Genomic DNA, 13,100 nt, shown 5'->3' on the forward strand with positions numbered 1-13,100 from the left:
GCAAAGACGAACTTGATATCAGATCCTGAAGATTACCAATGAATGGAATATCTATATGAATATCTGACTATATTTGTGTACAAACAGTCGTAGCAATGCATGTTATCTATATTTTTAGATCTAAGGTGTCATCCAAACTTAAGTGGAGAAATAATAGATGAACAGTCTTCTTTCTATAATTCTTGGTCTTTGCCCAAACCTTGAAATTCAACAAAGTACCTCAAAAAATACAAGAAGTCTTTTGGAAAATTCTGGCTATTCGTTTTCGCTCGGTTTTGGGCGATAAAGTAAATTGCCCTTCACCGATCCGCGGCTATCTCCCGACATCTTTGTTCTGTGATCTACGAGCGAGGGTGCGCCTATTCTGGAAGACAACACCCTTTACATCGACGAAGGCTTTACATCTTTAAATGTTCTTGATAAGTACATTACTGCTGAATTTTGAATTTAGTCACTTTGGGTCTGTATTGAAAATTATTATAAAAAATTTGATTAATGTATGTGTGTAGCTGGTAACAATATACCTACAGACAAACATTTTTTTTTGTGGTAAGGTTTTTTATTTGAAGCAGGTATTCTGAACAATATTCTGTTTCTTTGATGTTTTTTAAACATTAATATTGTTTTAACTACAAACAGTAATTAATAAAAGTTCATAACGCACTACGCAGTCTCTAGTTAAAATACCCTTCAGAGTACAGCCTATGAAAACTTAGTCCCAGTGCGACTGAAACTAAAACCTAAGCATCCCCTTATCTAAGTGGACCTCGCGGCGAGTTGATCGTTTGTAACAAGAGTTTTACATTCCAATAAGACGAAGCTCGGAGATGGACGCGCGGACAGGCGGCGAGATAACCTCACCGCCATAAAAAAGACCCGGCTATGTTTTACGGCTTTAGAAATACAGGGAAACTAGTTCAGGACGTGGCTGGTTTTCTGATGTGGTAAAGAAGTATGTTACCAGGAGACGCTGTGTCAAAAGTTCAAGAGTAAGAGAAATCACAGTAGTAATTTTGCCTTTTTCTGGTTCATATTTAGTACAGTCTCATGTTTTATTTGCAGTCGCATTCGTTACAAAGCGTAATCTAAGTTTAATTAGTTTAATTTAATTCTAAGTTTAATTTAATAGTATTTTTTCATTAAAATGTCATGCCATGATATAAAACTACTTTCCAAATATATGATGACCTTTCGCTAGAGTGGCGGTCCCAGAATTTCAGCCTTATTTTAGCCCCGTCCAGCGTCAGAGGGCGGTTCCCAGTAATCTGTGTGTTTCCACTGATTTAAGTAGCGGAGTGGGAGCTCCATTTGCACTGATAACTTCCCCGATAGCGTTTTTAAAATAACCTATCTAAAAGTATTTTTTGAAGCGAATGTAATGATTTAGGGCAAGTCTGCGCGGCCAACTTGACAGCTGTCATTAATGAATATAATTTTCTGCTCACATTTATACGTACCAACATGTTCATAAAATAAAAGAATTCATAGGTAGGTACTACAAAAAAGTTATTCAATAAATATTTTATTTCATTTCTTTTAACACGCATGAAATGTTATATTAAAAGGTCTCGTGATTTACAACACAACATAAATCAAAGAAATGAAATTATTTATTTTGTGAGAACAATATTTGGATCATATTCACACGTCAAGGCATTTCAAATCTGGCTTGAGTTAGTATATTGTATTATTAATTTAAGCTGACATTTTGCGTCTGTTTTTTTTTCATTTATTCCTAGAAAGCTTTGCCCTACTCACTTTTCTAAATATCTAAGCACATGCAAACAAAAATACTTTAAAGTTTAAACAAAACTTCATTAGAAATGACTCCAGCAAGCACGCAGTGAGATCCCTCAATTACTATTCTCCTGGTACCACAACCATAAATAGATATGCAATTTCACGTAGCAAGCTCTTCATTGCCACTTCAGCATCCATTCAGAGACAATTACTAGAGCAGAGACGACATTGTAATGCAAAGTTCATTATCTAGTCGTTGGCATGGACATCGCATTCAAACGATATTAAGACGCCCTGTCTCGGAGCTCGGACAATCGACCTTTGGATAAGGTTGCCAGGATTTGGATGCAGAATTCCCCGGGAAATTATTTTTGAGGGGAGTCAACCGATTATAATTCATACGAGCCAAGCGGTTTGGTTTCTGATATGTATGTATATGATCAAATATAGAATAATGGGTTTAAACAATCTAAACCCCACGTTTTTAAATGTCACTCCATTCAAATTGTATCAAAATCGGTGCAGCCATTTTCACGGTGGTAAATTGCATTGTCATCGGGTTTGAAGCTACACTGATTAAAGTGCTTCAAAATTGAGTTGGAAAATCCAACCGGAATGACATACAAACAAGAAATTGAATGTATAAAAATGTGGGAAAAAGCATTACAATAATTGTTAGATTGAGATTCTGTTGCACTAAACAACAATCAGTGAACATTGGCTAATTATTATTAAAAATGCGTTAACTATCGTGTTGTTACAGAACACATTATTCTTCTCAAAATTTCGGAATCCATCGTTTCAAATACCTCTTATTTTTATTTAATTTCCCTTAATTTAGGGTTTAATCAGAACCTGGTCACAGGTATTTAGGAATCCATTCGTTTGCTCTCAGGCGGTATGTGAGGATCGCATTCTTGACTCCAGACAGGGCGTGACGACTGAACTAAACACCACGCAGTATATTCTATACTTGTGTACATGTTTGAGATGATTTAGAAAAACGTACTGTTAGAAATCTATGATGTAAGAACTAGTTAATAAGAGTCCCAGTTCTGGGTTAAAGCCTCTTCCTATTTGCAGTTGATTTCAGACTTCTTAAAGAAGGTTGTCTTAATCGTTTGTCAATTGTAAAAAAAAATCAACCAATTGGAAATTTCTGATAGTAACTATCGTGAGAATGATTCATTATTTAAGGATGTAACGCCGCGTCTGCTTATGATTAAGGACTCCGGTTGGGTCCGAAACTAGTCGGGCTACCCCGATAAATACGGGTGAGTAAACCGTTACATCATTTAACAATTGGAAATTATTTGATGGAAATAGACGACGAAAGTAATAGAACAATGTCCACAAAGAGAACAGTCGCCCTTTCGGAGAGTCTCTAGATTAAATGTTATTAAATTACTTTCTGAATATTTATGTAACTGCTGATGAATTAGAAGCCAAGCAATTTGAGCTTTGTTATGTAACGTTTTTGATCAGGTCCTATTATTATCATTATTCTCTCTAAGGAAATAAATCTATGCCCAAAAAACTGTAGTCCCTTTTTAACCCCTGACGCGTAAGCGACGGTTTGAAATATATGTGACTGGCAGTGAATTTGTAGCTCTGTAGCAAATGAACCGATTTTGATTTGCGTGTTTTTTTGAGCTGATATTGTTGATAATATAATTTTACGATCAAACCTGTTCAATATCTAAAAATAAATATACCGAGAGTAAGTTCCGTTGGCAGTTGTTGATGTTTGAGTTGCAATACATCGGGGTAACAGAGCAACTAGCTCGAGAGTACTATTGACATGTGTCGCAACTACTGTGCGGGCTGTGTGAAGACGAAAAAATAACACATTGTAATGGATTTGTGGGAGATTTGGATACAATGATACTAGCTAGTATGTACGTTTGTATGTACTATGACGAAAATGTACGTTAAATAAATACTAGGTGATATTGTTACACGCAAGGTGATAATGCAATTGACTTGGTAACGACTTTTGAACAAGGTTATGCTGTTGGTTCTAAATAAGGAATGATTTTAGATTCAAATTTGTTTGATGCTGTGAGAAAAAATATATAGATTTGCGAAATTCTACAAATGATGTGAGATTTTAGTTAAACTGTGAGATGAATATTGTCTCTTATCGCTCTGTGATAATTATGATATCTGTACATACGAGCCGTAATAAAGAATTAGTAGAAATCAAATTTGAAAATATTCACGTCGACCTTACAAAAATACAACAAAACTCAGACTAAAATATATTTTGATCTTCCAGAAAAGTGTAAATAATTAAACAAAACATCTTGTAAGTCAAAAAGGAACTTAAAAATAATTATAATGGAAGTGTCTGAATTTCGGCGGGTAAAGGGTCGTGGCGTTAATTTGCGAGGCTTAGCGAGGGCGGACGCCATGACGAATTCACATAAATAACTCGGGAGGGTCGCGACATGGTCACCGACCACACTTTATATACCCACCACAAAATGAAAACCATAATTGTAAAAGTATTGCGAATTAAATAAATTTTTACACACAGTCGACATTTTGAATCATCTACTAATCGTGTCAGTTTGACCACAAAATTACAGAGTAGTTTTGAAAATTATTTGCAAATAACTAAATATCATGTTGGAATGATCTGCTTTCGTGCCGCAATGATGCAAATATAATTGTGCATTCGGTTATAATAGTTAAAATATGTAATCTACGAACTAAATAATGATAACACGATTGCAGACTAAACTGACTATCATTTTTAAGTATTATTAAAGAGTAATTCATTTCAATACTCCTTAGAACCAACGTAACATATTTCGTCGTCGTAAAATACAAATTTTGTGGTCATATAACACGACCCTAATAATGTAATCATTACTATATTAACGGCACCTTTTTCATCTCATTATCTAACATCACCTACACAGTACTAGCTATGTATGTATGTATTACTTCACTCCCCGGCCGGCACGATGGCACTCCGATCAGAGAGATAAAGAACGCAGCACCCGAAGCATAGGAACTCCAACATACGGCCGGAATTTTTGAACAGAAAATAAAACTCCAACGTTTTTCCGTTTCCGATTTTTATGTCCGCACGTTTCGATCCGACCGTGATCGGTCTAACCTAGACTAGAGACTAGCATTTACATTCAGCCCAACCGACCAATAAGGCTGAATGTGATTTCTGATCTAGAACTGAATGTGTCTGGAAGATTAACCCGAAGAAGATTAAAGGTTTGTTAACATATATGTATGTAAGATATGTTTGAACTAGAAATGTCCTCGAATCGCTAAAAGATTTACGTGACACCTACAAATAATATAGACTATTAAACGGAACGATAACTTTATCTAATAGTCATAAACTTTGCAAGTATATTGATGGACCACAAAAACATATGTTACATAAGTATTAATAATCCAATACTTGTAGCTTGCCCTCCAGGGGTCATAAAAACGCCAAACTTGTGAGAACCCGCGATATATTCACCCGAATATATGGACGTCGTGCCACAACTTACAACTTAGGATTATGTGGTCTGGATCAATTATTGTGATTGAACGTTTACGAGTTCAACTAATTTATCTGGTTAATTAGACATAATTAATTGATGAAACGTACTCTCAGATGTTGCTGAAGAAATGATAGGATTGAACATCTGTAGATTCTGTTATTAGATACTAAATCACTATATCGCGCGATATTGGTCTATGACAGATGCTTTTTTGCTGGATATTGGCAACTTCTCAAGAAGTTTCTGTAAAACACTTAATCCTACTTACTTATGAGGTATCTATTGCAATAACAAAATGAATTTTCAGACTTGAAAATGTCCTTCCTAAGTTTCCTGTATGTGGTAGAAATTGAGCAACTAACTAGGGATTATGTAGATCGCTTCCTGTATCTAAAGAGCTTAACGTTTCAACATGATACTCGTACTACTCTGCACTTGCGATCATCCTCATGATTTGATAAGTATTGATTGTTCAACAACTGTTTCGTCTGCAAAGCTTTTATGTTTGATCTATAGAAGTCGAATGCTATTTCTCAGGATTTGTGTGGTTACAGTATAATTTTCCAAAAAAATACTAAACAAAATAATTGTGTGGTCAAAATGTGGTCGCAATAAATCTTCCGTCTTTCGCCGCCCTTCGAGTATTTACTCAGGGCCTGAGCCCGGGTCATAAGCCGTTAATTCGAGCACAATTAATTATAAACCATCACGTTCCACGCCATTTTAAAACTCATTCATAACGCTGAGTGTCAATGTCGATGTTCTATTGTTTCCGAGAATTCTGCTCGTCCCCAAGGATTCGGAAGTTTTAAACCTTATTGCGAAGTTGTTCAGCGGACTTGAAGTGGGTCACTTTGGTTACAGTTTACTATCTCATTCAGTGATAGAATGTATTGATTGACTGTCTTATTTACAAATCTAAGTGGTTACAAAGTGGTGCAACTGAAGCTATATTATGGTTAAGCAAACTTAAGTGAAATAAAGATTTATGTAGGATTCTACGTACGGTAGACGGTAAAAATACCAGAATCAAATATCGGATGTAGATGTAACACTACTCGACCCAGGCTTTTTCTCATAAAGGTTTTTTTTACTTATGTTTACTTGTAGAAATTTTCTTTAAGTACATTTTACGATAATTATTATGTTAATCGTCAACACGCTATAATAGAAACCTTAATAGCGCAAAAACTTATATCATCAAAACTTTCTCTAACAAAAATGAGATAACACACGGAATGCGTGACCACGCGAAGGTTAATTATAAATATTAATTAAAGGCCTACTACAAGATACTAATGTCTCGCCTGACCTCGTAAATCAGGATGAGGCGGTGAAAGAGCAAGACGCAAGAACACAAAATGTAGAGCGCCATCTCTCTCACACTTTCAACAGTCCTAGTTTTTGAGATGGTAGTACAGATAGACCTACTGGTCAGTGATCTAATATTAGTGGCACATGTGTACTGTATCTAACCGGTTGTTACGTATCATTGGGGCATGCGTGTTGCGTAACGCGGATCAACTCTCACTGCGCCGGCGCATGGTAAGGAGACCACTTTAAATAGGGTTAGTTTGGTATACAAGTATAATGTTATGTTATACCTTTGAATAATTAATTTCGATGACTGTGTATATACTCGACGTGAATGAATAATTGAATACGGTACTTTGAATTTTTCTATTTTCTAAAACAGGGAAAGAATGTGTTTCAGTAAAATAAAGCAGAAAAAAATAATCGAACTCTAGCATTTTAATAAAGCAAATAGTAATATGCTGTACGTTATCAAACAAGGGATGGAATGATTAGTAATGATAAGCTAACTTGCATTTCAAACTCCGTTGATTCATACATTTACTTCCTAATGCCATATATTGTAAGTTCGTCTGACCGTACAAAGTAATTGAATAACATCACTTAAAACACGATACACAAGAAACTGTTAACACAGCAACGTAAAGAATATTAACAAAGGATTTCATGAGCCTGAATAATGCAGGTGTTAGTGTATAAACTGTTGTGTTCAGCATTTTTCATAATTATTAAAAAGCTGCGCAAACCTTTGTGGTGTGGTGTGCGCGGACCGGGTAACACACACTTGTAATTCAAGGAAAATCTGCAATGTTACGAGCTGTTTCTTTCTGCTTAATTTACATGAATAAAACCGGTTGAGTTGCAAGTCGGACTCGAGACACTAAGGGGACTGTACAGGCAAAAAAAAATGCAGCTAGCAATTGTCAACAATTATATTTATGGCCGTAATTGCTGTATGTATTCATAATATGTTGCTAAAGTGGTAACGGAAATACAATATCTGCGAAAATTTCTGGCTATCACTGTTCAAATTATGCAGTTTGGGGACAAATGGACAGACAGTAGACCCACAGTAATTAGGGGTTTGTTTCACTTTTGGGTACGGAACCCCAGAAGGCACATTAATTACGTGTTTAATTTCCTTGATGTTTCTGTTAATAATTATTGAAAATATCGAATATACCTTTCTTTGACACGTTTATACCTGAAACTAAGCGGTGACTTATCAAACTAATGAATAAAAAAACAGCCGTAGAACAGTATGAAAAACTAAATAATGTTTGTAAATGCTTCGTTATTCATAAAGGTCGATATGAATAAAGATATTTAAAACAAATGAAAGTTCCACATCCCGGTCGCTGTTTGTTCTACGGCGAGCTGCCAGAAGTGCGATAATTTCGGCGGCGGTTGGTATTTTAAAGCGCGGAGTATTTTCCTACGTAACGTCCCGTTTGCGTTGCTTTTTTACTCGCATCCTTTAATTTTTGTCCAAAAATATGTTGCTATTCCTCTCTACGTAATCCGTTTTGCGGATAATATTATTTTTGGAAAGTTTACCTGAATATTTTTTAAAAGGGCTTAACAATTTCTGTATGTACAAAAATAATAGAGCCAGTCGATTTGACCAAAAACACTATACTAAAAATAGTCGGCCTACATAGAATCACAATTATAATTTAATAACCAATAAATCGACACTTACTATTGAATTTCGTAACAGATTCAATAGATACAAAATTAACTGAATAGTCTCAAATCTTTCTAAGCACGCATCATAACCTTTAAAAGGCACACGGCTGTACTATTAGAAGACATTGCACCAAGCACCAAATCACACTTATCTTTTATTTCCAAACGCAAAGACGTAAAAAGAAGTAGCTAAAGTATTCATCAATCACAGTGACCTTGCGTAACACGAAAAACGTTGGCCAATCACTCATCAGGATCTCGAAATATATACATCTCCCGAAAGACGCCGAACGACGGGAATTCGAGGATAAAGGGAATAAGAGAAACTCGTATTATTGAAATTAATAAAACTTGTTTCTTTTAATTAATTTTCTTCGTTCCTTTTTTCGGGAGCCGAGACTCCCTTTGGGAGGACTCGAACGGAAAGCAATAAGGATTTTGAAAGTTGCCGAACTGTTAATGAAGTAATTATGTGAAGGACTTTGATGCTCAGTGCTGCGATGGTGAGAATTACGTATTATGGAGGTTCCGCTGTGATCTGGACCATTATTGAGTTCATTATGCTTTTTATGGGACAAAGATTTATTGTTATCGAGAAAGCTTTGTCGAATGTCCTCCGCGGTTATTTTTGGTAACGTTTTTGGTACTGAACTTGATTAGTCGTTTCTGCGTTACTGTATCACATTTGTTATTACGTTTGTTTATCAATGAATGTGTTAAGTAAGACTTCGTGCATATTTGAAATACCAGTTATGTAAATGAAAATAAACAACTTTCTCGATTAATACGACGTTTTTTCCATAGCAAATATAAATCCATACAAATTCTGATCACTTTTAACAATTACTCTTTTGAGGATTATTATTTTGTAATCTCCATTTACTAAAGATTTACTGTTCCGACTACTGAAGCTAAACAGATCTTGAAACGTTTAAAGTTTGATGGATGACTAATTTTTGTTGCACATTTGTTTTTCTTGAGTCTATTTGTACGGGACCCTAAGTGTCGCAAGTCCGACACGCACTTGACCAGTTTGTAAAGACAGTTGTTCAATTGCACTCAAGGGATATTGATTGATGTGGCTTGACTGTTATTGGATTCAAAAACTACCACTTGTGAATGTCATGAATCATTGATTAGACAGTAAGACGGTAAGCAAATAATAACGGTCCCTATTATATAGATTGACCACACACACACGTATAATAAGTTCCGTAGGCGCAAAAACTTAATGTTGTAATATTATCGCAGTGTCAGCCGCCTCATCGTCATTAGCGCATTGACCTCTTACGTCGCAAGTCTAATTACGTAACAGCATAGCAATTGCAATCAATTCCATACAAAACATAAAGTGAACTTGCACCAATCAAATTGCATGATTGTAGATATTTCAAAAAGTAATGTTTATTAAAAAAGAAATAATCAACATTAAACTGGGTGAGGTAATGGCTGTTTTGTCTAAGTGCGAGATAATCTAGATTGTATTGCGGTTTGGTAATCTGTAAGTGAAGGTAGTATTTTTAACCTTTAACGTCGTAAAGAAATTTTGGATAAGATTATTTTATTAGAGCGAGGTCATTGATTATGTCATTCAGAATTAGCAACCTCATGTGTTAGAAATAAACGTGCTTAGCTAATCTCTATCGGATATTGTGAAGGCAATAGAAATCAAGTGACGTTTGTCGAATAATATCAGATAAGAACCTGTCGGCCTTGGGATTGACATTGCGGTAATTAATAACATAGGCCTAATTTAAGGTGACAGTATCGAACAATATGATGTTGAAAGTTACTTAAGTATTTGTATACACGGCGTCGTAAGTGCATGATGTTGATCACCAACCTCTTTAGATTATAACCAAACCAAAGACAGTAGTTGCATATAAAGGCTTCGGCCAACGGAGACATGTGGTGCCAAGTCTACGACATGTCTTAAGATCTTTTTTAAAAGGTCATCTCGCCAAAACCACTGAGCACGAACGACGAGTCGCAAGTTCGATCCCCGAGTAGGACAAGCGTTTGTGTAATCCAGGAATGCTTGTCCTGAGGCTAGGTCTCTTTGTGCTTATGACTTGAATGTTTGTGTAACCCGCGGCACAAAAATAAAACGCATTAAGGCGGAGTGGTTTAAAAAAATATGATTCACATGTTGATACATAAACAAAATATTTGACTTTCTTGTAAGAGCACGTTTTTAGGTATAATTAATTAGTGAATATTAGCTAATTACATAAAATCACAATGATGAGAGTGAGCTGACTTTGGCCGTGTTCCCATACTTGCGTCACGTTATGTGGGCTAATCACTTAGAGCACACGCTTGTTTCAAGTTGAAGTTATTTCAGCGATATTTGTGTCGAAACGGACCATATTGTGCAAAAACTAGCTTTGAAGTAAACCGCTCGGCATTGTAGGAACGTCTAGATGAATGAGTAATTATAGAACAGTTTAAAAGTTCACGTAGTTTTGCTCAGCATTTTAGTGTTAAATGTCTTAGTAACTTTAACACGATCAGGGTTTTTGGATTAGTGGCTTAAGAGAAGCTCTATTAAAGGGAAATGAGATGACTAAATATATTCTGCAAATAAAATAGACGTCATCACTTTTACATGTTACTTTTTAAGCTAGCGGGAGTCGACATTTTCTAGTTAGCCTAACCCTGAGAATCCATATAACAGCATGTAAATCTAGATCAATACAATTATGAAAGGTAAAAACAGAAAGTAACTAAATATAATATGCAGTTATAACCTCTCCTGTTTCTTTTACCGTCTTCCCAAAATAGAAATACAAACAGTCAATACAAAAAGGTACCTCATTTTCAGAAGCTACATCCCCTTTAGGCTGATAGCTATTGTCCGTAAGTTAAAATATTTCTACCAATTTTGGGGTCAAAGAATTGTTTTCCGTACGTGAAGAGGCCTGTGCCCAATGCGACAATTACAGTTCATAATATATTTTGTAAGCAGATGAAGATGTAACATTTGGACAACTCATATTGGGTAAACCGTACGATATGACCCAGTAATTACGTGTCAACCTCCATGGTAAGGCACGTCAGTCGTCTCATATGGCGTAAGTACCGTGCTAATAGCAATATGATTATTGTCACAATGTTGGAGTGATTTTTGATTTGTTGATTGTGATTGGTAAAGGTAAATGTCAAATCGTTAGTTGTTATGAGGTCTCGTGTACTCCCTTCGCAATACTTTTTGTATCATGGACTGTGTTTTATTTTTTTTATTGAAATAAGAATGCTGAAAGTTAGTAGTTATAGTATGGATTTCAACCCTATATACAAGGTAAGAAACTTTATTTAATTTGGGAAATTAGCAGACGTGATGAAATTTATATAAGGCTTATTTGATAAAGTTTTATCAAAGCTTTAACTTTTGATACCAGGAGTAAACCCAAAATGACTTCTAGATCTAATATAATTTCACCGTTTGACCACACCTAACCGAAACTTTCCTATATATGGTATTCCTTTATATCAAAATAATTTCCTAAGCTCCCTCGAGAGGGCGACACTAAACGCAACTCCCGAAACTTCAAAGAAATTTAATTTAAAACTTGGCACAAGTTCGCGGCAGAAAAAAACGTACCGGCGGCCATTTTGTGACGTACACATTTTTAAGAAGCCTCGTTATGAATAGTTCGCGATGAGTTACGGCTTCGGGAACTTTTATTGCTTTAGATATCAAATTGTTTCAGTACTCCGAAACTCTTGTGGGAGCATTCTGAAGACGGATGCAAAGAGCGACGTGCTAGTTGCTATTTTATGTTGATAATTTAATAGTTACCTTGAATGTTTTTTTTAATTATTTCTAGAGTAAAAGAAAATTCGTGAAGGTAGAGTGAAAAAAAATCCTTGAGTCTTTATTTTTGGTAGAAAATTTTGCCTGAAAAGGGTCATTTAATCCAGATTGCATTGTTTCACAAATGTTTGTACATATTAGTTATTAATTTGCTACATTGGGGCGATCTCAACATAGTTGGGAAGCGGCTAGGATGATGATGATGAGTAAGTTAATTTTCATTTCATTCATCATTAAAATTTTATACTATGAATTTGGTTAGTCATAAAATCCAATCTATCAATTACAAATTCGCATCATTAAACATTTACATAGATATTACAATATTGTGGTCGAGTGTTATTCAGAGCGATGTGTACCGACCGGTCGGCGGACACCTCGAAATGAATGTCATTACCGAAATTATGGTTTACACATTGTTTGTAATTGATAACTGAAACACAATAAGCCGGGACCTGTTAGTAGCTAACTAAATTGTTTTTGAAACTAGATAGTGACGTATATTTGAACTTGACTAGTTTAGTGATATCATGTTTGATTTCAGGGTCAGTGTCAATTTTACATAGATCAAAGACGTTTTGAGGGATAGAGTCAACAATTTTAGACTCTAGGAAGGCATTCGTATGTAGGATAGTCTGTTTTGTTTTGCGACAGGCGCTTGGAGACTCTCATCGTCGGTTTTCTGAGACGTGTATCGAGCGTGACAAAAATAAATCATTTATTTTGCAAGTAGGATATATCATCATTCTAAAATGTCTTATTTTAAAGCGCTGGAGTCGACGAAACCCGTAATCGACCCATACAGTTTTAATTGCTTCAATTCATTCTTAGTCTTATACTACTAGGGCAACAGTATCAAATAAGAGGTAAAACTGTTCGACCGTTTCTTAATAGAGTGTAAGTACTCACTTGTGCTGGCGACTGGTCTGCGAGCTCGTCGTTGATGTTTTCAGCGTACTGGATGCCTGGTACCGAGACGGCCGCTGTGAAACGAAAGAACAAACTTTATAAGGCAATTTTTT

At 35.6% G+C, this 13,100-nt stretch overlaps 1 protein-coding gene across 1 annotated transcript in view; it reads right to left on the minus strand.

Moving 5' to 3' along the window:
* Positions 1-13,100, minus strand: part of LOC113503931 (chromatin modification-related protein eaf-1-like) — a 32,678-nt gene that overhangs the window by 16,170 nt on the left and 3,408 nt on the right. The window contains exon 3 of the mRNA XM_026886076.1: positions 12,988-13,061. Within this exon, the coding sequence (XP_026741877.1) occupies positions 12,988-13,061 (74 nt within the window). The remainder of the gene's footprint in view (positions 1-12,987; positions 13,062-13,100) is intronic.

Source organism: Trichoplusia ni, chromosome 20, assembly GCF_003590095.1.
Source record: "Trichoplusia ni isolate ovarian cell line Hi5 chromosome 20, tn1, whole genome shotgun sequence".
NCBI lineage: Eukaryota > Metazoa > Arthropoda > Insecta > Lepidoptera > Noctuidae > Trichoplusia > Trichoplusia ni.